Source organism: Corvus moneduloides, chromosome 1 (genome assembly GCF_009650955.1).
Source record: "Corvus moneduloides isolate bCorMon1 chromosome 1, bCorMon1.pri, whole genome shotgun sequence".
Lineage (NCBI taxonomy): Eukaryota > Metazoa > Chordata > Aves > Passeriformes > Corvidae > Corvus > Corvus moneduloides.
Genome location: NC_045476.1, coordinates 40,412,625 through 40,438,606, shown reverse-complemented (window position 1 = coordinate 40,438,606; position 25,982 = coordinate 40,412,625). Strand labels below are relative to the sequence as shown.

General features: G+C 39.3%; 1 protein-coding gene across 4 annotated transcripts; it reads right to left on the bottom strand.

Moving 5' to 3' along the window:
* TCAIM (T cell activation inhibitor, mitochondrial) lies at window positions 1-25,982 on the bottom strand. Of its 4 annotated transcripts, none has more exons than XM_032107359.1 (11): window positions 25,898-25,982; window positions 23,825-23,900; window positions 18,230-18,365; window positions 17,539-17,692; window positions 16,403-16,649; window positions 14,541-14,663; window positions 11,811-11,908; window positions 10,100-10,191; window positions 7,849-8,081; window positions 7,193-7,324; window positions 1-3,793 (listed from the first exon to the last, which is right to left on the bottom strand). In XM_032107359.1, exons 2-11 carry the CDS (start codon window positions 23,851-23,853, stop codon window positions 3,568-3,570), a joined length of 1,470 nt encoding a protein of 489 aa, XP_031963250.1. In that variant the 5' UTR covers window positions 23,854-23,900; window positions 25,898-25,982; the 3' UTR covers window positions 1-3,567. The 4 variants fall into 4 exon arrangements, with proteins under 4 accessions (XP_031963250.1, XP_031963262.1, XP_031963255.1 ...); XM_032107371.1 differs by lacking the exon at window positions 25,898-25,982 and adding an exon at window positions 25,777-25,891; XM_032107364.1 differs by lacking the exon at window positions 25,898-25,982 and adding an exon at window positions 25,280-25,523.

Sequence of the window (25,982 nt, the reverse complement as noted above, 5' to 3'; positions counted from 1 at the left end):
TTTTCAGACAAAGACAATATATTTTCAGAAAGACAACTGGAAATTACTAAGTTTAAAAATTTCAGTTTCCTCAGAAAGATTTTTCTAGCAGTCATGTACACAAACCAGATGAGATTTACATTTTCCATTAAGAGTTCTGATGAATTTTGGATATGCTTTGATACATCAGCTCTAGTCTTCCGGAAGACTTTTCCTTTTTAAGTCTTCAAGATTCATTATCAACCTTTGAATGTCTTACAAAACAAGCCTCCTGGTGCTGGAGACCGTATCCCAGCAATTAATAGCCGTAAGAACAACAACAAATGTGCACTATTGCATGCAATTTCATGCAATTTTCATACACAGCTGTTAAAACATAGGCAGGAGTTCTGTAACACTGGAATTCACAAACAACCGATACTGTAAAATGTTATGCCAACACCTGACAAAATGGAAAGTGTTGTTTGCCAGTACCTGCATCTCAAGGACACAGTATTTAACAGCATCAAAATAACTTGTTAAGGTGATAAATTTTGTCTCAAGTCCCCATCTCTTTTATTTTAGCATTGAATTTCCTTCTGGCAGCTGCACTAAAATACTAAACCACTCTCAGAGGCTGAATGACACGATCTGGGCATCACGGCTTATTGACTCATGATGGATAACCAACACACATTTCAATTCTTTGATCAGTGGTAGGGTTTCTTACTTACCTTTCAAATGTATGGTGCAAATTTCCGAACAGTAGAAAACCTCAAATCTAAGCCAAACAATAATGATTAAAACAGCAAGACACCAAATCCACCTAATTTAATATTAGGATTTGTTTTTAAGGAGGGTGCTTCTTGAAACTTCATATGGAACGTTTTTAGTTGTTGGTCACAGAGCAAGCAGGACTTTGTACTGGATAAAACTACAGTAGATGTTAGTAATCATTCAAATCTATTTCCACAATGAGGTGACCACACTGTCTGTTGAATTTGAGGCGTTCTGCACTATTTAAAAACACAAGAGTTTCAAATCATTATCTGTTTCCACCCTGCCATAGTGGCAAAAGATTTTCAGAGTTCTAACCCCTATTTTTTCCCTGCCATATATAAAGTGTTAGAAATCAAAATGTAATTCTGACAGATTTAACCCATATATATTTACCTAAATGGATAATTCTGTTACTTTGGTGATAGTTTTCAAAATAAATCAAACATGACCAAATAAACACCTACAACATGCACCTTTTTACCCCACTGTTTTCCTAAGTATCTTAAAGAATGTAAAGAGGCCCATATGTTTGTAAAGGCAACTTGATCATTCAGCAGCAAAACCGTCTTACAGAAAGTGCACTGTAAAATAACACTGTTGAGACAGACCTTACACTGCTGAATTACTGACCTATACTCAACCTTCATTTTTATATTGCTCAACTTCTGAGCAGTTTCAGAGATTGTATAATGCATCTCCTTCAAAACTCAGGAAAACAAAACCTAACAGAGGAGGGGAGGCCCACCGCCATGGCATGTGAGCTAACCACCTCCCTGGTGGGAGGGTTGCAGGACCGGAATGCTGGTTAATTGCACAGACCCAAGACCCTAGCCTGGAGGAAACCATCAGGCAAGCAAGCTGCCATGCCACCCTTTGAGGGGTGACACATTCTGCCAGAGGATTTTGGCTATTTTCCCTTAGAAGGAATGGTGAGAATCTTCAGATGCATCCCAGACTAGCAATGTTTTACAGCAACTACTTCACTGCTTCTACTTTTAAGCTCAGCCCCAGCTCCCCTTATCAAGCTTTGCCTTCTCCAACTCCCATTCCAGGTCAGGGTCTCCATTACTTGTGGAAACATCCCATACTCTATTTCATAAAGGCTCGTTATGTCTTCTTCTCCCGCCAGTTTCAGTTGTCTGTTCTGTGCCGCGAAGAGAAGGTGCAGTCACTGGTTTCAGTGACATTGGTGTCAGTCCTCACAGGATCACATCAGGCTTGTTTGCATCCACTCACCTTCCCTCAGACCTTTTATCATCTCCTCTACAGTCAAAGTGGACAGCTGCTTCCTCCCTCAAGCTCCAGAAGGAGTCATTCAACTCACGCAAGAAAAAACCCCACTACTATAGTCTTTTTATTCCCAAAGATATCCTACTTCAAAGAGCTGAATGAGGGAATATTGCTAAGCTACAGTGGGTGGGACTGGCTCACTAGCTTAGCACAGCTGGGTCACAGAGTATCAGCAGTGCTAGATGGACTGAGGGAGAGGTCATGTGCCATGGAAGTTAACTTAGAAGAAACGGTCAATTGATCTTCAAAACCTCTCCATGCATTGCTGGTAAATCCCCTGGATTGCAGGCCTGAGGAAGTCACAGCTTCTGTCTTGACGTTTTAGAACAGTCCTTTCTGAGATCACAGTGGGGGTTTTTGCTTTAAGTTTGACATCTTAATAAACAACTTGATACTGAGCCTTCTAACAGGAGAAAACAGAGGACCACACCAATTGCCCTGCTCAATACAAATAAAAATACAAGGCAAGTAAGCATTTGACAATTCCTTTTCTTTTTGCCAGTTATGGTAAATTCAAATCCAGAAATGTTAAGCAGTTGGTCTTTCTCAAATGATATTTTGCGAAGTAGTAATCCAAATATCAAAATGCATCTTGGCATGTATTACAATGAAAAAGTGTTGACATGCTTTCACACTTTATTTCATTTTTTTCCAAAGAATAAAGTACCAGTAAGGATCCACGTTTGCCATACTGCAAACTCCTTGCTCTTACTGAGAAGTACTTACTCCTGCAGACAATCCCACACAGATCAGTGCTTCCTTCCCATAGATGTCACATTAAACTACTCAGGTTTTAAGGGTTGTGTATGGGATTTGCAATCTGTTATAGTGTAAGTAAAGAAGATTGTCTGTATTTATGGAGCAAATGCCAGAAAACAAGAAGAGATTGATGTCTGCTTTAAAGTAACCACAGACAGTATAACTGGCATATTTTGGAATTCTAAGGCAACAATGTTGGACCAGCATGTGAAATTCTGCTGTAGACACCAATGTACTGCTTTCTTCTGCAAAGGAGAAATATTCTGATGTTTTTTCCCTTGTTTTTTTTTCTAATTCAGTGATAAGCAGCAATATGAAATGCCAGCATTGCCACCAGATAACTTCTGTACTTAACTTCTGCCTTCAATGAACCCCTTAAGACGGCATGTAATGTCCGGCTGGAGTAGCACACTCTTTATTTCAGATGATCTATCCGGCAATATTCATGTATATTAAAAATACACATGCACATTTTTGCAGACTTGCAATTTAATGTATTTTCAGAATTCACTACAAAAATGCTGTTTCACAACTGTAACCATACACTGGGACTCCTACAGTAGTATGAATAATGTACAGATTCTTTCCCAGGACTACCAATACTGTGCATTGTGCAAATTGTCTAGGACTGCAATCCTTCCTCAGCAGCAGCCGGAAGAAAATTTGTGAGCTGAATACTGATATCAAAATACAGATTTAAATAATTTACTCTTAAAAACATTCATATTTATAACCTCTTACAGAAAATAAAACAATTTATCTGATTATCAGATACATCCCTCAGTTTTTCCAGTTCCAAGGTATACACAGGTCTCCATCCTGCAGCACAGAGTAGAAATGGGAAATGCAAAGGTGCATGCCTTGTAGGTAGGGCAACGATTCCTCCAGCAGCCGCTTACAGCAATCTATCATCTGTGCACTGGAAACACTGGGTTCCTTATACAGCCGATCCAAAGAAAATCTTTCCGTGGAAGTATCGATGAGCTCTTTCTCTGTAATCATCATCCTGGCAAATGGAGACAACACACAGCGACAAAATTACAACTTCATCTCTTAAAACCCCCACCTTAAAATAAGCATTTCAACGTATACTGAATATCTATTCAAACAAGAAATATTGAAGTAAGTAGATTATATGCATGTAAACAAAGGTGTCAATTCATGTACAGCTATGGTAGAGCTGAGATTTTTGTGCAGGTTGTTGCATGTGTCTATCTCAGAAGTCAGAGTGAACGTTCTTCCATGACTATGGGCACCGCATGCCCATGGAGTCACATTTCAAAGCCTGTGCCACGACATCTTTTTGCTCACTAAATAACTGGGAAAAACACAAAAATAAAAATCCTGTAAGGCTCCCTTTTTAATGTAAGGAATGAAAATACTTACATAACATTGGAAGTTTAAGTTTATGCACAAAATCATCTTCATAATTACTCTTAGTTACACCAGTACTCTGTATGTCATCAAAACCAACAACTGGTAAGTACAGTAAACTGATGCATATTAAGTGTGCTAGTAACTTCCCAATTGCAGAATTTTGTTGATTTGCTTGGACCCAATGATCTTAAAGGTCTTTTCCAACCTAAACGATTCTATGAATTTTGAATCCGAAGTTTACGGACAACTTTTTCCTCACTCCAGAGAAATAAGACACCACGTGGCAAACTCAAACTACTCAGAAGCAAAGTTAATGTGTAGATTTAATTAAGTCACTGGAGCTGTGACTGATCAACTAATGAAGAGACAGTTCAGGTTCAGCCAGCCCCACTAGCTCAGGCACTGTGCCACATGAACACAGCTGCATTTCCAAGCCAGCCTGGCTGCAGACACAGCACCACTGCTGCCCTGCAACACAGACCTTGTGCTAGACAGGGGAGGAGCTACAAAGCAGCAGCACCACTGGGACGTTAATCAGCCCAAGCTAAGCACGACAGCTACTCAGACCATTTGCCTCACATGAAAACGCTACTGTAGGGCCTTGCCACCACTCTCTCCAGAGCTCAGGATGGGACCTCTGTGCCTCTGTGTACTTGCATGGCACTGAGCTCTGCTGGGGCACTCAGATCACTGCACAAGAGCCCAGCCCACTCTGGCAGTCAGCAATGAGCTGAGCCAGTGAGTTAACCAGAGCGAGCCTGTCCTCTCTAAGGAACATTTCCAAATGACCTTCCCGAGTGCATTCCCAAATACCTAGGCACCAAGCTTTCCTGTTCTGTGAAATCTTAGGCTCCCTCGAAGGAATTCCAGTTAGCTGGAGAATTGCAGGTTTGTTTTCAGTCACTTCCACAGGAAGGTTTACACCTTTATTACCACACAAACCTGATACTTTACAGAAGCATGGGAAGGAGAATCCTGCATTACTAGAAGACTTGACATTATCCACACAGATAACAGAACTTTCTAGAGCAGCAGAATTTGGACTTCCTTGAGCATTCAGGTTGGAATTCCAGCCATGCTATGCTGTTTACTGCATGTAGAACATTCAAGTCCATGTGCAAAGTACAGCCAGTCCATCTCAAAATATTTTCTGCTGCAGTTCACCGCAACAATTTTCCTTTATCTTAAGGCCTTTTTAACCGCCACACGAGGCTAAGGAAAATCAGAAGAACAGAATGAGTTCTGTCCAAGGAAGCATTAAGTGGAAAAGGAGTTTTCAGCTTCGATAAAAGACAAGTAAAAGGAAATATGACACAGCTACAAAAAACCCCAGAGGTGATAGAGAATGACTGTTTTGTATTTCCTATCACACAAGAACAAAAGAATGACAAATGAAATCATCAGGCTGTGGGTCTATAAATCACAGAACACTTCCTCCCTCTTTCATATACACATGCCATACGTGGTTCAAATATGCAATTTGTTGCCATTGGATATTTGGAGCCACAAAATGCAAATTGGCTCAAAAAATAAGACAATTAAGAGGAAGGGAAAATAAAAAGGTCGACTGAATGCTGTTAACATGAGATAATGTTTCCAGCTTCAAGTATTTTCTCAAGTGCAGTCAGACAGAAACTGGGAAGGAGTATGGAGTAAAAAAACCCACCACATTTTTTGCCCCATCCATAAAGCCTCTCCTTAAGCTAATGGATGATGGGGACAGACATTGCGACCCAGTACAGTTGTTTACTATTTCATACAAACCAGCAATCATCCAGCACACAAGATACGCATCTTGGCTCTTACATTCTTACAACACAGCTGCTTGTACTCTGAGGGCACAGTTTTCCTGGATCAGTGTCTTTATGAAGCGTGGTAGTGTGAGGTTTTTTGGAGAGTGAGTTACCCAGATGCAAATGCATACATTTCCTACAACATCCCTCCCAAAATCTACAGACAATACTTTCCCAGCTGTCACATGTGGACAGCTACATAGAGAGCTATTCAGTAGTTGCAATTTATATGGCAAAAATCTAATTTCCAAGATGGACTACGGTTGTTGAAAAATTCCAACAAATCATGTTTACTGAAGTCCACCTGCAAAACATATCTTTCCAAATAATGAGGTCTTAACAGAGCTAAAACCATAGTGCCTTCAGCAACTCATGCCTAAAATAACTTCACAAAAACAGATCTGGATCTATCATGTATACACTCGTGACAGTGTGATAGTTCAACAGCTCATTAAAAACTTTCCAAAGCAGAAAAATAAACTTGCAGTAACAACCTCTGAAAGGACAAGTACCTACCACCCACTTAACAACCCCAGTATCTCTACTTCATCCTCAAGGACACATGCAGTGTACAAGGTCAAGAAGCAGATTTACAGTTCTGATGGATATTACAAAGCATGGCCCTAATATTAAGTATGGTGCTGTGACTCCCTATTGTAAACTCTCTCATCTCACTCACACCTGTGAGAGAATACCCACAAGGTGTTTCACTCATCGTTCTTCCCAGATTTTTTTTTCTTCGCCTTGTTAGGTACAAACTAATATTTTTCTCAACTAAGTGACCAATAACTAGAAATAACGATTCTCTAGTTGGTCTCAGTTATTTTTATTTAGATTTCACTGCTTTTTTGTCACATTTTAATTAACATTAATAAAAATCCTTGCTTTTCTTATTCATTGAGAAGGTGTTTTCCACCTCTTAGATGGGGAACTAATCGTAAAACATATGCAATTTTGTCTTGTAAGCAAAGGTATTTTACTTCTGAATGAAGTACAATTGTCTCTACAAGGTGAAAGAGGGTATTTTCTAGTAACTGTTTGCATTCATTAATGCTGTACTGTAATTCTTTACTTAGTAAAGCTGATGGGTAGAGCTCTATTTTAGAAACAAAAGGGGTTTTTCCACCAAAACAGTATGAATACATTCTTTAAAATCCTCCTCCTTCTCCAAATAAAAAACAGGACATGCAAATATTTTTAAAGGGCTAAATGTATTGAGTCACACGAACACTTACTCCTCCTTTCTTTTCAAATTCTCTCTTGCTTCCTGTGCTTTGGCAAAAATAAACCATTGAAGAGCTGCTGGATCACAGACCGTTGGGATCATAAAGTGTCCAAATTCATGTAAGCTTGGTGCATATCTGTCACTAATGAAACATGATGAAAGTCAAGAAAAAGGTATAATTTTTGAATGCAACTATTTATCTATTTATGTAAATTACTTTCAGAAAAAATCTAAAGATAAAAGAATATAAACTAATCACAATCAGAATAATTGGTAAAAAATTATCAGGCTTGGTTCATGACACTAGAGAAATACAGTAGTAATGCTTTTTTAAAATTACATTTCAAAAGCAACTGGCAAGAATACTCAAAAAATATAAATACCAACATGACAGCACAAAACTTTTGATTTAACCCAGCACAACACTGTAAAATAGACAGAACTTTGAGTCCAATTTGAATGAAATTAAGCAGGATTTTCTTCAGTCTGATTCCTTCTTAACCCATAAAAATGCACTTAAATCCTTCAGAAACAAAAAGACTTTGACATAATGAAAATCCGAGATTATATTACTTTTCTTCTTAGTGAGAGCAATAAGCAGTGTAAGAAAAAAAAAGAAAAGAGTAATTGCTCTAAAAGAAATCAACTTTCCCTGCAAATACCTACCTTTCCAGAATCATTTGCAAGCCTCGCAGACTGCGAGGATGAAAAGGTAGTCTGCTGTCACGTAGTTTATTATAGAAAGAGTTGAGAGTCTCATAGTACTCTTCTAGAGTCAACAGAGGTTGCAGCTCTTCAATATATATTACTTGGATGCCTCCCAGAAGTTGGCTTATCCGATCTTCCAAGAGCAGGAGCTTTTTTTGAAGCATATAATAATTTGGCAGTCTCTCAAAAATCTGTGCATACACATGAACAAACGTTTTCTATGTTACAGAGCTTAAAAGTTAGCTTTAATAAATTAAAAAAATAACAAGAAACTATAAAAGAGACACTTAACAATGCAAACATGGAACCCAAGGGGAAAAATTAAAATTGAAGAATACCAAAGATGAGAAAAATAAAGTGTATGTGTTTTGGGACAGGATATAATGGAACAAGCTTCTAAGTATTTCCCATATTTATAACATAAAGGCACCAAAAGGACATAAAACCATAGATGGATGTCCTCTAGATATTCAGAAATTAATAGTTTCACATAAACAAAAATACATAATCTGACACCTATACAGAACATTTATCACTACAGTTATAGTGGTAGAGCTATTCCTCATACAGTAGTCACTACCTACCATCCACTCTGTTGTTATTTTAAAGCAGTTTTTCATACAAAAAAAAGCTGCTGCTGGAACAAGTCAAGTGATTTCAGAACTATCTCTTTAGAAACCCAGGAGAACAGCAGAATAGATAGTAGATAGTTCTGATAGTAGAATCAGAACAGCTTTTGGCACAATAACAGTTGGGTCAGCTTTTGCATTTGTTACAGAGAAAACCAGCAAAAATCCTTTAAATATTGTACCTCTGACCAAGCATTCTACAGACTGACTTGGACAGTATTCTACCGCTTCCTTCTTCTAGTACTTAGTAACAAAAAGTAATAGCACTTAGGATTGCTTTCTAAAATGGGGTAGAATTGGACAAACATGCTCTCTAAAAACCAACTGACTCATACACCTCATCAAAATTTTCACTGACTTTCTGTGTAACATTTCACATGATCTTTAGTGCATTTCAAAATAAAAACCCTTTGATTTCAGGTTCAAATATATACCTCTCTTTTGTCTTCCCAAGCAAATACCATCACTACAACTAACTACACACATTATTCTATCTGCATGGCATTTTGTGTGGCTTTATAACCCCTTTGGAAAAACCTGCAGCAAAGGTTAGAAAGACGAAGCATTTATCTTTTCAAGGAAGTTAGTGTTTATTTTAATATTAATCAGAACACCTTTATTCCAACGACTGTCAACACTCTCAAATCCCAGAAAATTTTCTATTGAATTCCAGATTCTCAATTTAAGTTCGTAGTAAATCATTCACACTAACAAGCCACAGTTTGTTTTCCCCCACTCAGTAAAACATATATAGGCAAAAATTCAAACTACCACCAGAGAAAGAAGATTGAGTGTTAACTTTTCATTTTATTCACTGATTGGAATACAGAAATAGAATAGTCTGATATTCTAGCAGGGTGAAATTCCCAACTATGAAATTCCACCAATAATCTCCTTTACAAAGAAATATTTTTTCATAGCTTTATCAGTAATGTTTCAGTAACCAAGATTAAAGAAAAATTCCTGAAGTGACATGTTGATATTGCCACATATTTAGTTTTTGGTCCTTTGCATACAACACTATCATTTAGGATGTCAGAAATCTTATCACTCTGAACTTTACACAAGCAGCAGCAGAACGGGCATAGTCACTAAAGATAAAATTCTGCAACATCCACATTAGCTGCCTAAAAGAACAAGATGGAGTGGTAGGGTTGGTTAGTAGTCATTGACTGAAATCATCAGTTCACAACTTCCTTTAAATCTCATATTTACAAAAGATTGGAATAAAATCCATTAGCTCTTCACGGGAATGAGCTCTTTATGGATCACAAAGTACTCCACCAGGACTCACTGCACAGACTGGAACAGTGCATAACTAATTAGTTTTCTTTACATCTAATCAGAAGCAGTACTGACTTATTAATGAAAGCAGCAGCAAAGATCTAGCAAAGACTCTTGTTAGTAACAGCATACACAGGATTAAATTTAGAATGCAGTGTACACCATCATGCTAAACACATTAGCTAAGTGTTTGCTTTAAATTACTCATTAGTTATCTGCACCTATTAATTTTTGCTACAGTTTAAAAAAGGATGTCACAACAAGGAGTGTTATCATTTACTTTGAAATCTTCTTACTTTGGTCCAGTGATGGTGAACATCCATGGTCCCCAGCATTATGTGACCTGCTGCACTCATACCTGAGCGATCTGTAAATACCACCGTGCGTCCTAGAGATTGAACAAAGCTCTTTACTAATTTGGGTTACTGCAGTCATTCCTACAATTACTGAAGACTTAACTATGCTGCTAACATGTCACAAGCAGCGCATTTCTGCAGCACAAACACATGTTGAATAGATGCTTCTGTTATTCTCAAAATTTTGAAAAAGATTCTTGAAAAGTCCAGTTTAAGAATTTTTTTCATACAAACCTGACCCAGCATTTGCCTTCTCTCTATTTGAACTTGATAAGAGTTTTAGTTACTCAGACTTTTTTCTGATGACTATTTTAAAATATGAGAAAATCTCATCAGAGAGGGTATCCAAATAATCTGTACGAATCCTGTATGAAGTAGGAAACACACGCTAAATGCTTGAAGCATATACAAGGTAGAAGTTGGTCAAAGAACTATTAATAAGGCCATTCAACTCTACTTCACAACTCTCTGCAACATGCAAGCTGTAAGAAACACTTGCACATTACGTTTTCATTCTTTTTAAAAACAGAGACAACATAAAGCGCTAATTCTAGATGGATTTTTAGGGGGATAAATCAGTTTTGAGTCTGTTTTTTTAGCTGAGTACAAAGATGGTCAAGAAATCTTTAGGGTAATAGCACAGTCAACTATTTATCAAAATAAGCTTCCACAAAAGTCTTCAGTGTGATGTATTAATCTACAAGACAAGGCTTAAGTAGAAGCTCTTGCTCTCAGAAATCAGTTTTCCAAAACCCCAAAGAAGGAGCAACACTGGCTTCAAGGCATCTAGTTAAACCTTGTACCCAAAGGCAACATCAACTGTACTTGTATAATTACTGACAGGTACTTATCCAGTGCATTATTAAATATCTTCAAAGATGGAGACTACAACAGGTTCACAAGACAGACTTCTCTAACGCTTTGAATCTTTAGCATGCTCAGGTAAAGAACTAATTTGAAATCTGATACAATTTAAAACTACTACTTATTGTCCTACTCACTCTTGTCTTTTGGCAAAGGATTAGGTGAACCCTCAAATGAAAGTCACTCAAAACTGAGTATCTGGAGACAGGCATAAAATGTGGAATTACAATTAGAGGAAACAGCTACTGCCACAGGTCAAACAGATGTATGAGAAGAATGGTAGGTCAGGTTTACAGAATATTTTAGTTTTTCCTGAGAAAATACCAACTTTAATACAGTTATTTTATGGAACACATGAGAAAAGAAAGCAGTACAATTTTAAAGGTATTCTAGTAAGTCCTCGCTAGGGTTAGAGACTTACTCACATTTTTGTCTTGAATTCACCATGGGCTACTATCTATTGCTACCTCCACCCTTTCAGAGGTTCAGTTTACATTTTTTACTTTCATTGCTAATATTAAGTCTGGTGCCTTCAACAGACTCCACTTGCATTTATTAAGAAGTAAACTAGAAGCTGAGTGCAGTGAATAAACTCTAAGGAAGGGTCACTTTAAAAAATACCCAGCAGCTTAAAATGTAAGTTCTCACCAGCTTTTCAGTAAGCCTGACAAGTTTGTTTTTGCAGTTATCAAAAGAATTTGTAAAAAGAATCCCTTGCAACAGAAGACCCATGCTCATTTCCGAATCAATACTATATTAGGATATATGAATCAAGCAACAGAAATACCTTTAACGTTCTTTAATATTTCAGGTCGCTGTTGGACCAATCGACCCAGACTGTGTAGCTGGCTACAGCGGTGAGCAATACCCCAGCTCCTCTGCCACCTAAATGAAAATGTAATTGAAAGCATTTAATCCTCAATATTATTTTTAAAAAAAAAATCACAGAAGTTAAGATGCAGCTCAAAGCCTTGTAGCACAAGCAGAATAGCACCCCAAAAGTAATAAAGGCTACTCAAAACCTGTCCAAGTCATATGCTATTTGAACTGATAGAAAGCCTAAATAAAATTACAGTGCTTCTCAAAGTGAGTCCCAAAAAGCAAACAAAGAAAACCAACACCAGAAAAAATAAATATAAAACCAGGTAGACAGACATAAATCTCTCCCCCAGTAAGAAGGGGGTTAGTAAGAGAACAGCAACAGACAAGCCAGTATTTGGTTTGGTCATGGAGCATGCAGTTTGTTTGGACACTGCGTAATGTTTGTCCAGAGGAGCAAATACAGTATGTAAGGACATTATCTTCTTTTCCTTTTTTTTTGGTTCCTAGCCCAAAACATTACTATGATTCCAATGGAAAGTTGCTATGTATTATTCATATTTTACAGTGGAGTAATTTTTGTTAAACCATACAGGAGCCAGGTGTTACCTTGCTGGCTTTAATACACATAGTTTTGGCATCTTTTTCATTACAGATTGATCAGACAGATTGCTAAACAAATTTCAAAAAGCATCTAAACTGTGACGTTGTCCCAGTGTATTGGAAAAAATATACCTTTTTACAGACTTTTAGTTGATATAAAACCGTCTCAAAGTGGAAAATTCCCATTCCTTTATTGTACCGTGTCTGTGAGGAATTCAGTTAATTTTCTTCATAACACCCATATTTTATATTTTTTACTCTAACAGTGATCATAAAACATCAATATTTTGGCTATTCTGCAGTGCTGGCACAGCGTCCAGGTCTTCTCTTTTTCTTCCCACCCTGCCCCCCACCATCAGCAAATAGGCTGGGGTGGACAAGATGCTGGGAGGGGACACAGCCAGGATGGGTGACTCCAACTAACCAAAGGGATATTCCAGACCATATGTCATGTTCAACAGTAAATGCTCAGGGAAAGGAGAAGGAAGGCGGACCCTCATGGTTATGGTGTTTGTCTCCCCAGGTAAACATTACACATGCTGAGGCCCACTGAGGCCCAACTGTCCAGAAGGGACTAAACACCTGCCTGTCACTGGGGAACAGAGAATTAATCCCTCCTTTTGCTTTGCTTGAGCTGTGCTTTGCTCCACTTCAGCTATTAAACTTCTACTTTAATTCACAAATTTTCTTGCTTGTGCTCTTTCTATTCTCTTCCTCCCATCCCACATGGGGTGTATGAGCAAGTGGCTGTGTAAGTACTCAGCTGCTGGCTAGGGTCACCCACATAATCTCTTTTAGGGAAACCTAACTGGCAAAACCTCACTCTTTGGGATGCAGAGAATGGCACTACGCCACAGCACATGTGAGGCAATTTAATCTAATACAAGTAATTCAAATAATTATTTAGTTACCTAGCAATATCACTTTGCTTTCAGCAGCACCAGACAGGAGTGGAAAAAGGTGGCCATTTCTTCAGCTGTCCTAAACTTATACATGGAATAAAGCCAGTGACCCAGTCATTTTTCAGATCTCTGTGAACACTAGCATGAGGCTCCAGAATCACAAGTAATAGTGTCCTATTAACATAGTGGCTTGTCAGGTGTCCGGCACTCACATTCCTCCCTGGATTATAACAGTGTAACTCATGGAAGATTAATAACTCTTCATGGAACACAATAATTTTAATGTATTTCAGAAGCACAAACTATTTAAGAAAATTAATATAAGCCATGAATAAAATCAAACCTACGCGTTTAATACTGAAGACTGTTTCAGAATGTTAAAAACCTTCACCACAGCACAGTTACAGAGCATTAGAAATTGTGTTCAAAAAGCCTGGCTTCAGCTTAAAGGAAACCAGGGTCTTTTGCAGGGTGAAAGGACAAAAGCATGATTTTAGAAGCTCCAACTCTCTCTTTCCTGGTTAAAAAAATAGAACCTAACAGACTAGCCCTTGAAATAATCTCCCAAAGTTTATTTTTCCATTTGTGAATACCTTCGCTGCCACTTCCCCCACCCTGAATATCTCATTTCCCAACATCCTCAAAGGCACAAAATTTAAAAAAAGATAGCAAATTATTTTCTGGAAAATATTCTGAAGAATCAAGATCTCCAACTGCAATCAGATCTTTCAAACAAACGAATCTCCTCCTCCTCTGGAGAGTGAGAAACTAAACACTAGAAGAAAGAACATTTTTATTAAGCATTCACAGGATCTCATTATGTACCATGTGCAAAGTTGCATTTCACTGCTGGCCTAGTTACCTTTGTAGATATTAACTTGAATTCCGGAAATGCAGTTTTAACCAGCAAAACATCCAAACTAACACATACACACTAGATCTATTTCTGTGTCTGCCTCAGCTGGAGCCTACACTTTCAGTTACAAATAGGAGGTCGGTCGGAGCAGACTGTAACAGGAAACTTTTGTCCCAATAGAATTCTTCTAGAAAAACACTCAGTGCAGTAACACTTCTTCATATATGAAAGATAGCTGTTTCGCTGAAATAAGCTTTTAAAGTTCATAGCATAGTATTAGACAACACTTCCTTGCTTTGACTGTCTTAATCCAAGTACAACTGATCTAATTAATTACCTGATATCTGAGAGCTGGAGTTCATGAGAAAGTTCAATTTTTAAACGTTCTAATTCTTTTCTAAGCGGCAAACTCTTTTTCAGCTTTTTTACTGCACTTGCTTCATTATCATCGAGCCAGGATCTGGAAGACAAGGAAAAATACTCAACAGTAGAAGCATGCTGCTGTATGATCTACCATGTAAACAGTACAGGTAACTCAATTCTTACTGCTAATGTAAGTGTTTCAAGTCAAATTATCAGGTAAAGGGATTTTTTTAAAAATAGAGAAGATGAAATTGCTAAGTGCTTCACCCTAAGATATCTACAGAGGAAACCCTGGCACTTAATGTCTTTGGAGGGGACTAAGGAATCAATAGAGAAGATGAAATTGCTAAATGCTTCACCCTAAGATATCTACAGAGGAAACCCTGGCACTTAATGTCTTTGGAGGGGACTAAGGAATCAAACTGAATCAAAAACACTGACAATGTTAAAACTGTAAGACTTGGATGTGTGTGTAACAGGCATAAACCAACAGATCAGTGAGACTTCACGGGACATCTTCAGAACTCTGTGGTCTAATTAAAGAAGTTTCCACACATCTGCCTTTAAAAAAAACCCCAAACGAACCCAAACACAACAAAACCTAACAAGAAAACCCCAACCAAAGTGATCATAGTAGACTATCAAATATGGGAGGTGGTACTAAAGGGCTAAGTTAGGTAACTTTTACAGAGCTGACATGAACATAGATTGAACAGGTCAAAGTTTTATAGTTTTTTTGCCAATAATCACAACCAGACAAACATGACTCATTGAGTACATCTAAAATTTCAGTAGATAATTCCATTTCTAGGAAAAGATTACTATTTAAGAGATTTAGCCTTTGTTCATAGTATGAACTTATTTTCATACTCTTTTACAAACAAATAGTTCCATTCTCATTTTAATTTGAAGCAAAAAAATTCAAACTCAAGTAAAAAGGGAGGCCTGATGCCAGCTGTCTATGTATTAAAACGAGACTGTTAATACATAACTGTCCGTGGCATTCCTTGTAAATGTGTAAAAATAAGTAAAAATATTCTTGAGTACGTTAAATCTCAGTTAACTGTTTTATAAATGTGCATATTACAGTAGTTTTGTGAGGTGGTATGCAGGACAAGGGGTATACTTTGCTCTGAAGATCCTTCCAGCACAGCTCTGCATTCATTTCAAATGGCACCTAAAACTCATTGTCACAAAAAGATTTTAAAGGCCCCAAAATGCCTGTGTCCCAAAATGAGGACATACAAATTTTTTTTAAACCACCAACTTTACAACATAACTTGCTACATGTAATGCAAGTTCAGCATTTGTAACTACATTGACTTAAATATTAAGGTTTTCCTGCAGAACAACAAATGAGAAGCCCAACACTAAGATACCATGCCTATTAAAACCTTTTAACCTCAGTTTTCATGTATTATCTCCCACCCTCAACAGAATGTGATAATGAAATAGGAACAATAAAGTTAACAGTCATATAGGTTTGTGTTACAGAATTCCTGTAAGAGGTAAGGAGCTATCTGGAGCAAGTGGAACCTCTGTTTTCTTTTGAATTGCCACCAATATTCCACAAATCTGAAAAACAGGATCAACCAAAACTAGATTGACCAAACATGAATGCTGGGCAAAGAGACAAGAATGTTTCAGCTTTGCTGGCACTGTAGTTGTCCCAGGAGCTCATCTGAACTCTAATTATAAAAAGCATGGCAAAATTACATGTTGGACAATAAAGTTTTGTATTGTTCAGAATGTTTATTGCCTACCTTTAAAAAACTCAGCATTAGAGTAAGACCAATTTAGATTACAAAATTTCAGTTCAATGAAAGCATTACATACATTAAAGTTGTTTCCACTCTCTGGGCTTGCTCTAGTTCCTCCTCAGGATCCTTGAATCCAGTAAAGGAGTAATAGGTCTTATCCCATTTGATAGGTCTGTTTACTGTGCTTTTTGCTTCCTTGTGGGGCTGAGCGTTCACATTCAAACTCTGAACATGCTCTGTAGATAAACTGCAGGAGTTGAGAATATCTAATACTGTGCTCAGGAGATCCCTAGTATGTAACGTAAAACTGACTGCTCGAAACCCTGTAAAAACAAGTATTATTTAATTAAAATTATTTCAAATGCATTCCCATTTCTTTCCTCTTACACAAGAGCCTAAACAAGGCACAGATAGTTGGAAATTATGATGATGCTATTATTTCAATACTCACTGCAAAATTCACATGCAATTTAACTATGTCCAATCACTTAGCTACTGGGCCTACCTTCCCTGTTAGAAAGCAAGCTTTTGACTCAAGAGCAGAAGACAGCTTCCAGTTCAAATATTATGTTAAGTAGACCAGACATAACACTACTATTTTCTTAAAAAACAGCATGATTTTGTTTCCTAGCACAAGGACACCTCACAATTTGCAGTGTTTTGACTGTCAGGATATAGAACGTAAAACTCTTCTGTTAGGTAACACATATTGGTACTGGAGACAAATATGTACAATAAAGTTAATCAATAGCAACATTTAAAATTCGGCAATATTTTTTGTATTCTCAAAGATAAGAGACAATGAAGTAAATTGGAGCTTCAGATGTTATACAGCTGCTTAGAGAGTAAGTTCTACAAGTGCCCTGACATTATGTACTACACATGAACTGCAATGAGGACAAGGACCCAACATTGCTCCACTTAAACATGGCAATGGTATTAAAAGCAAAAATATTATCATTTACATCCACTTTTTTTACTTCCTTATACTGTAACTTGACCTCAACACTGTAATGTCTCATTCTTTCAAGGCTTTATAAAGCTTAAGATGTTTAATTACTTGGGATGGTCCCACCTGCCTGATCTAATACAGATTTTCACAGTTTGACAGGATTTTATTCAGTTGTGAAGTTATTATGACTGCACAAGGCTAAGCAATGGTCTGAAGGAATTTAAGTACAGGAAGATACATTCTACACGATATAAAAGCACCTGAAGCACTGAAGGATTCCTGAACATTAGAAGAGTTTGGTTCTCTTTCTCTTACATAAAAGGTAAGCTGAGTTGGCTTAAAGGAACGAAATCCTGGTTTCTGTAGGTTCTCCAAGTAGCCATTTAGCCTCTTCAGAGAGTTTTCATTTACTTCCTGTTTAAAAAAAAAAACAAACAAAAATTACAGATGATGAAGTAGGCCATTTTTCATCTAAACCTTTTTAATCTTACATGCAGGATTAGGTTTCACAAAATTCCAGTTGCTTTTAACAAGTAGTGATACAGCTCATATTCTCAGCATTTGTAATTACCTTGCATGAATAAATTTGTATGGTGTACACACTTGTACATTTGTGTGCGTTCCAAAATGCACTGGCTTTCAAGCTTAAAGAAATTAATTTATTCAAATATAATGCACAGCATTTCAAAGGGACAAAGTAATATGTATTATAAATTAGCCTGGAAGGATTCAGTATTTTCTTTATAACGATTAGAAAATATGATTAACAAATAATGAACTTCTAAGGGACCTATCCTTGCTAAAAATTAAGGAAGTGCATCTTTTTGTTCTCTGGTACCAACGATATTGAATTCTAACATTACTTTTGTCTCTCTGGCAGCAGGAAAACTAGAAAATTTCCATCCTTGAAATATGAAATATTTACAAAGAAAGCATACAAAATATTTTTACCCTCTCTTTGGGATGCTGGCCAAAGAAATCTGGATGTACAGCAAAATAGAAAGGTCTGAGAGCATTGATGGCATCAGCGCCTGACAAAGTTCTTGACTGAAGAACGCATTGCAGCAATATCTTGTCCAGACATAACCTAACAAAGCAGTAAAATGTTTATGCATGATGCTACCAATCAAGTGACAAACTGATATAATTACATTAAAATGGGGAAGAATGGAGTAAACATTCATAGTTGCAAGTATAATAATTTAAAACTGGAGAATTTAAATTAGGAGTCTGAGTTCTGGATCTTTCCCCTTGGGATTAACAAAGCTGTGTTTTCACAGCAGCAATCCAACAGGTTTGAAGGATGGTGGATGCTAATGGTTTAATAAGACATGTAAATAAGTATGGTAACTTCTCTCTCCTTTCTCAAATATGCCTCACATAAAAATTCCCCAGTCAAGTAGTTCAAACTGCAAATACTGGCTTTAGTGGTATTTTTCATAGACATTGCTGAAGCTGCTTTTAAAAGTCAACCCTTATATATCTTTGAACCTCCAAGTTAAAAAGCCAAACACAGTATTTTCCAAGCAGTACCAAAAGAATCTTAAATTTTACCCAGGAATAATAAACCCAATTAAGTGAAAAAAAAGTTCTGCATTAGATTGTGAGTTCCATACTTGTGCCCAGTAAAAAAAAAAAAAAAAAAAAAAAAAAATCTACTTTCCCAAACATATTCTTTTATAGAAAACATCAAGTAAAAAGACAATACTTTTTGTCTTCTCATCTTCACTAAATTACAAGAAACAAGGACTTAAAGAAAATTACTGGTAGGAGAAGAAAACTGTTTTACCTAAGATCAGAAGGAAAAGTTAAGTTGAAGAAGTTCTAGGAAGTTCAGAAAGTGCAAATTATTGAATACCTGCAATTATGTGGAAATTGAACAGTTCTGTAACAAGTACACTTGTGTAACAGAAGACTGAAATGGAAACCAAGTCCTTCATTACAGACCACCAAAATATCCTGCCATAGCTCAAAGGTAATATTCAGGTTTAGCAAACTAAGTACCAAGAGAGTATACACAAAAGCAGCAAGAAAATGTGAACTGGAAAATATACAACAACAGGTTTCTCCTTCAGCTGATTTCACAAGCTAACAAATTCAACAGGCCTCTTTCTGTGATTAACATTAATTTTAGTTTGCAAATCATAAGGGCAGGGACTCTGCTCTGTTAAGAAGTACAATGCCATTCCACTCCTCACAGTATCATTCAAACTGCAACCCCTAAACAGGAAAATATACAGCAGATTAGAGACAAAGCTGCTTCCAATTCACATAGAACTAGTAACTGTATTAATAATAGTTTGCAGGACTGTTCTACAAAGAGCTCTTTGTCCAGCATCCTAGACCAAATAATCATCCTGGACACAGAAACATGTGAGACTTTCCTGACTGCTGTCATTAATTTAAAAATATTTTAAAAATCCCCAAATTTGTCCTCAGACAATATGCAGAATGTTTTATTTTGGCAAATGATAAATGACAACATTTGAGTTGTCAAGCAGAAGCAGTGACCCTTAGTTTACCTTTTTTCTGTCAACCTTCCCAGCTCTTCAGTTAGAAACATGAAAGCAGGTAAGACTAATGCTTTCTGCCTAAGAGGTGGGCAAATATTTAATTACCAGGTCTTAAAAGTCAGCTTGCTGAAAACAGAAGTTATTGTAGAAAAGTGGGACAACAAACCATGATATAAGGCTGATGAAATTCCAAATCTGCTATGACTTCAATAAAAAAAGTGAAAATGTATTCCTGGCAAACACTTCTACTTCCTTCTTGGCTGCATCTCAGAGACTCTAAGACTAAGACTAGTCATGACTACAGCCCATGATCCTACTCAAACCTGCAGGAGATGGTGAAGTACCACAGCAATATAATGTTTTTAGGGAGAGTGAAAGCTCTTAATGACAAAATCATGTCACAGTTGCTCAGTAATGCAGCAAGAACACCTCTACTGGACTAGGCAAGACAGGGAGCAAAGCACTCTGGATAGAAGTCCACTTCGTCAGATGCTTTACCATTCTGGGTCTGGAAACACCAAAATAATTGTCTTGCTGAGAAAAAAAATAGCAAATTTTTCTCTTTTTTGGGTAGCAAGTGGACACAAAACAGTAAAAGGAAAAAGTAATTCCAGCAAAGGAAAAAAGTAAACTAACCAGTTACCCTTCTAATTGCAGATTACTGCCATGCAAGAAATTCACATCCTCCCAGACCAAGCTGCTAGAAGGAAGAGGAGCTCGGTTCTCTGTTCACCTTATTTGTACACCATTTCCCACATCCACTCTCAAGCTACACTGCATGATGTTTCCAGTAGTTCAGAAAAAAAGTTTCACCATAACTAGAAGCCATTAATCATACTTCTGAGTTTATTAATTATAAAGTTCCATCTGTTATTCTACATGAAAAATGGCCAAGGATGGCTAACTTTAGTTCCCTTGTTTTGTATCTAAACAACACTGTCATGCTAGTAGGAAGGCTCAGGATTCCAGCCAAAGTCTATTTTGAACTTGCTTAAAAGAGAAATGCTCAAAGGCCAAAATTAGTCTGCGTGACAGAAGGAAGAATTCATTCACTGAAGGTGAAAGACAGAACTCTGAGGCATCTTTTAACTGAAGTGACGAAGTAAGTGAATTAAAATGGATTTAGAGAGAGAAAATGCAAGAAAGATGTTTATGACTTCACTCACAAGGAGCAAAGATTGTTCCAAGAGCTTCATTTAGATCTGAAGAGCAGAGAAAGGCTTTGTATTAAAACCAAGGTCACAACCACTTTGAGGACAGTGTCTCCATGAAAGACATGAAACACAATCTCCACTAGAACACATTATGCAATCATACTCTAAGACTGATTTAATATATTGGTTAAGTAATTCCCTTCAGCTTTCTTTTTCTTCACATCTCTCCAAAGTTCAACTCTTTGGCGTAGAGCTTTGGCACTGAAAAGCTCTGTTACATTAAGTTCATAGTTGTTGGGGTCCCTCTCCTGCCATGTAGCCCTGGGAGAGGGGCCCTGAGGGCACAGACACGGGGTTTCCCTGCCCCTGCTCAGCCTCGTTCCCATTGGTTGGTTTGTGTTCCCTGCGCAGGCAGAAGGACCCTTGGTCCCGTGACTGGAACAGTTCCTCGGCAGAGCCCCGGCCATGCGGCTGGAGAAATAAACATCTCTGAAACATCTAGCAAGAATCTGTCTATCCATATATATTTCCTTTCCACGGGACTCCTGGTTTGATATATGCGTGTTGCAGGATCCCCACTGCAACATAATGGTGGAGAATTGTGAGTAGAACGATCCCCGATCCCTAAGTGACTGATTTGTGTGAGTAAACCCTGGAAACTTTGGATTCCTCTTCTTGGTTTTGTTTTGCTGTTCCATATCTAAACTATGGAGGAACCGTGGGAAGACTCTTGGCTCTCAGAGCCGCATATGGACATTTATCTTAAACTTAAAACGATTCTTGAACAACGATTTGTAAATTTTAGCTTGATTAAAGCTCAAAAAGAACTGAAACACTTCCTGGCATGGTTGTTTAAGAACTTTTTCTATGTTTCTTGGGATTTAATTCTTACCAAGGGCTTTTGGAAAACCGTTTGGACACAGTTAATACTGGAGTCAAAATATATGCCGATGGAAGAATATTTTCGTGAATATTATTTAGTTACCGAGACTGTTGAGCAATGTCAGCTGTGTCCTGGCGAAGGGAAGCCTGGCGCAGGGACCGTGCGGCCCAGGCCACGTGCACCGAGCGCTCTGCGAGCAGCAGCGAGGCAGTTCCCGCGCGCGGGCGGAGCCACGCGAGCCGCAGTGTCGGTGGCGGAGCGAGGCGCGGCGGGAGCGGCGGGACCCGACGGTGCCCGCCCGGCCCCGTGCAGCGCGTGGTGGAGCGAGCCCCGGGAACGCCCGACCGAGAGGGGCGGTGCGCGGGCGGCGGTGGCGGTGGAGCGGAGCCGCGCCCAGCCGAGACGCGCGCTGGAGCAGGGCACGGGGGAGTCATCGCTCGGGGGCCCGGCCGAGATGTGGGTGCAGCGCCCGGCATCGGCAGCGAAGCTGCGACCAGAGGAGGCGACGCACGGAGAACTGAGCGGCGCGGCCCGGCCCGGCCCGCACAGCCCCGAACGCGACCCCGGGAAGAGCGCGCAGGCACCAGCAGCCCCGACAATTCCAACACGGGAGCGATCAAAAGAGAGAGCAAAGACGCAGCGAGACAGAAAACAGCAGCCACTCGGAAAAAGGAAAAGATCATAGTAACTAAGATCTTAGGGATAGTAAAATGGTATAATGTTAAGCAAAATTATGGTTTTATAACAAGGTGTGACAACCAGCAAGACATATTCGTGCATAGAACTGCTATTAAAAAGAATAACCCTGAAAAATGCATCCCAAGCTTGGAAGATGGAGAGGTAGTGGAACTCAAAATTATACGAGGTAGAAAAGGGTTACAAGCATCGCAGGTCACTGGGCCTGATGGTGTTCCTGTGAAAGGCAGTATATATGCAAAAAATCGTAGTCATGTTAGACAGTATCTCCATTGTAAGTCCCCCCTACAGTCTCCCTTTCCTAATCCCACCTTTCCCTTTTACCCTATGTCCTATTACCCCCAGTGTATTCCCAATCCGTTTTTTCATCCATGGTTTTCCTCACAAAACCATGCTTTTGCCAATTGTTTCCCCAAAAATCCCTTTCCAATGCCGAGTGGAGGATGAAAAGGGGGAGGGAAGAAATTAAACCCTCTCCTGCCTCAGTTTCCCCACAAAGCATGCTCAGAGAGTTCTGTCTCCCTTCTGTCAGCCCTAAGATGTTCCACAGAATCTGATTGGACATTTAAAGACTCAGGAGGGTGGCTTGTTTTGTTTTGAAACTGTTCTTGTTATGTTTATCCAGTTGTTTTCATTCTCCTTTTATTAAAATAAAACGGGTGAGGTGTTGGGGTCCCTCCCCCGCCGTGTAGTCCTGGGAGAGGGGCCCTGAGGGCACAGACACGGGGTTTCCCTGCCCCTGCTCAGCCTCGTTCCCATTGGTTGGTTTGTGTTCCCTGCGCGGGCAGAAGGACCCTTGGTCCCGTGACTGTAGCAGTTCCTCGGCAGAGCCCCGGCCATGCGGCTGGAGAAATAAACATCTCTCTGAAACAGCTATCAAGAATCCGTCTGCCCATATATATTTCCTTTCCACGGGACTCCTGGTTTGATATATGCGTGTTGCAGTATCCCCACTGCAACACATAGTTACAGACATATTCACACATTTTGAAACATTAAGCTTTAATAACTCAATAATGCAATAATACATTGAATATCATATTCATGTTTCTCATAATTAAGCCATTTAAAACCCCTCATTTTGTTGAGAGCCTTTTTAATGTCTCACTTGAGGACAGGCATATGGCTTTGGAGGATTATCAACTGTGGATGCTCTGCTGAAAGCTTCAAGCTGTAAAGATGAGAATGTCAAAGAAATAAGCATGAAACAAAAATACCAAACCAGTTTCACAAATATGCAAGTCATAAGCAAACACTGAAACATATGCTAAAGGTAAATTAGGTCCGTAACATGCCATACCTTCTCACGGTTCTCAAGCAGCAAAACATTTCAGCAACTCAGTAGTCGAGCCAAATTTCAGCCATCCACTAACTCACTTCAAAAAAAGGAGAAGAAAATCCCTTTCAGAAATGGACATGGGTATTTTCCCCTGTTACTTACCAGTGCATTTTCTAAACCCTAGCTGATAACTTTTAAAGTCACAACAGTAATATAAAATTGAGCAACCAAATATAAAACCTAAAGCTTTGTGTAAGAATCTTTCTGTTTCCTCTACTAACAGCGAGTCTTGCCAATATTAAGAGTTATTACCATATCTTGATTTGAGAATGAACATTTAAAGGTACTCCAGTTAGGGAAAAAGAACTCCTAAGAATTTTAAAAGCAAAAAAATAGAAGCTTTAAGCACTAACACATGGAATTTCATGTAAATTTTTAGTAAGTCCTACACTCAAACAAATATTAATACTTTAAAACACATGTGCCAACTACTTTATGGAAGGGTAATATAAAACCAGAGGGAAAATCACTGTCATACAACAGTGCCTGGGAATCTTTCTCAAAGGTTTGCTGACATTCATAAAAATGAATTAGCAGTTCTTACCAGTAACTTCTGCACTAGGCAACTGTAGGTGAGAGTTTTCCAACAGGAGACAAACCACTTGGCATGTCAGAGTGCAAACATACAGCTAATTATTGGAGATTATGAGGTAAGCTCCCTATTGGCAACGTTTTCAATCTTTTTTTTTAAATACGCTTTGCACTTTTCAGAAGAACATGCCTGCTATGTATGCTGTTTCAAAGCACCTGAGATGAACAGCTATCAAAGAAACATCGTCCGTGTTCCAATACGGCATGACACTTCCTATGCCTACTTTGCAAAGCACTTGAAGTTTTAGAAGTGCGTATTACTAATACAAATATACTTAACCAAGAACCTAAATTTTTACTAGAGGCAGATAGTGGGAGGAAAAAAAATACTGAGCTAAAATAGCCCTAAAACATTCGATAATTTTTGTTTTCTGATTTTCAGCTAGGTGGGCAAAACAGCAACCATATCATTTTCACTGTCTATAACAATAGTCCTAATCATAAATTAAGTTAAATACATTAACAAGCTCTCTGGTCATAAAACCAGTTTTCCCTCACTGTAATTTTAGCTTCAGGCATTTGGGTAGAGGATGGAAAAAACTCAACAATCTCGCTTAATCCGCGGTGACACTTTATATAACCAGACAAAAGCATCATTGTTTCTTGCTTTAAATGCTCTATTAACTGCTTGGAAATTGGTACGCCGCTTAACTGAAAAACAAAACCTCCTGGTTTAGACTAAATTTCACCTGCCCCCACCTCAAAGACAAACCCACTGAAACATAACAAAATATGAATTATGTTGCAGAAGCCTTTGGCACCACGACGTCGCACATCGCTGCCACCTCCCCGCTCAGCCCGCCCTTGTCTATTTCAGGTGTTTACCTACACTTGAGGCAGCACGGAGAAAACAGCGTGAAAATCAACAAGATGACAGCAGCGCTCAGAAAATAAGCTCGGGAAAACGTGACTCGCTTACTGCTTGAAAGCAAATAAGCTGCACTGGTCCGACCATTAACAGTTTTAACTACTGAAAACAGAGCCCCGGTAGAATTCGCTTTAAGATCCACTAAAGGCAAGGTCTTCCCAGAGGGCGGCAGAGCTGACCGCGATCCGGCTCACGGGCCTTTCGCACCCTCAGGAACAAGGCGTGCGGTAAGGAGCCGCCGATGCCGGGCCGGGCAGCGCCGAACCGAGCTGAGCTCGGCCGAGACCCGGGGCTGCGCGTGCCCGCGCGCACGTACCGCCACGCGCGTGCCAGCGCAGAGGCAGCCCCCGGCCCCGGCCCCCGCCCCGCCCCGCCGGCGGGCACCGAGCGACGCAGCCCGGCCGGCTTCAAAGCAGACCCCCCCCCCCCGCACCGCCCGGGCTCGGCCGCGCACCGTCCTTCGGCCACCGTCCCAGCGGACCCCCCGCGCAGGTGGGCGGTGGGCCGCGCTTCCTTTCCTCATGCCCTCCCCTCGCGGAGAGGCGCGCCGAGGCCCCCAGCCCGGCCCCGCTTACCGCCGCGGCCGGACGGCACCCGCCGGGGCTCGGCCCCATCGCCCCCGCCTACGGCCCCGGAGGGGGCGGGCCCGGGGGATTCCCG

Coding starts and splice junctions, on each gene's coding strand:
- TCAIM (XM_032107359.1), bottom strand. CDS start 23,853: ATGTTTTGCTGCTTGAGAACCGTGAGAAG. Junction 17,693..18,229: donor GCCAGCATCCCAAAGAGAGG/GTAAAAATATTT, acceptor TTTTTTAAACAG/GAAGTAAATGAAAACTCTCT. Junction 3,794..7,192: donor AATTTGAAAAGAAAGGAGGA/GTAAGTGTTCGT, acceptor TCCATTTGCCAG/GATGATGATTACAGAGAAAG.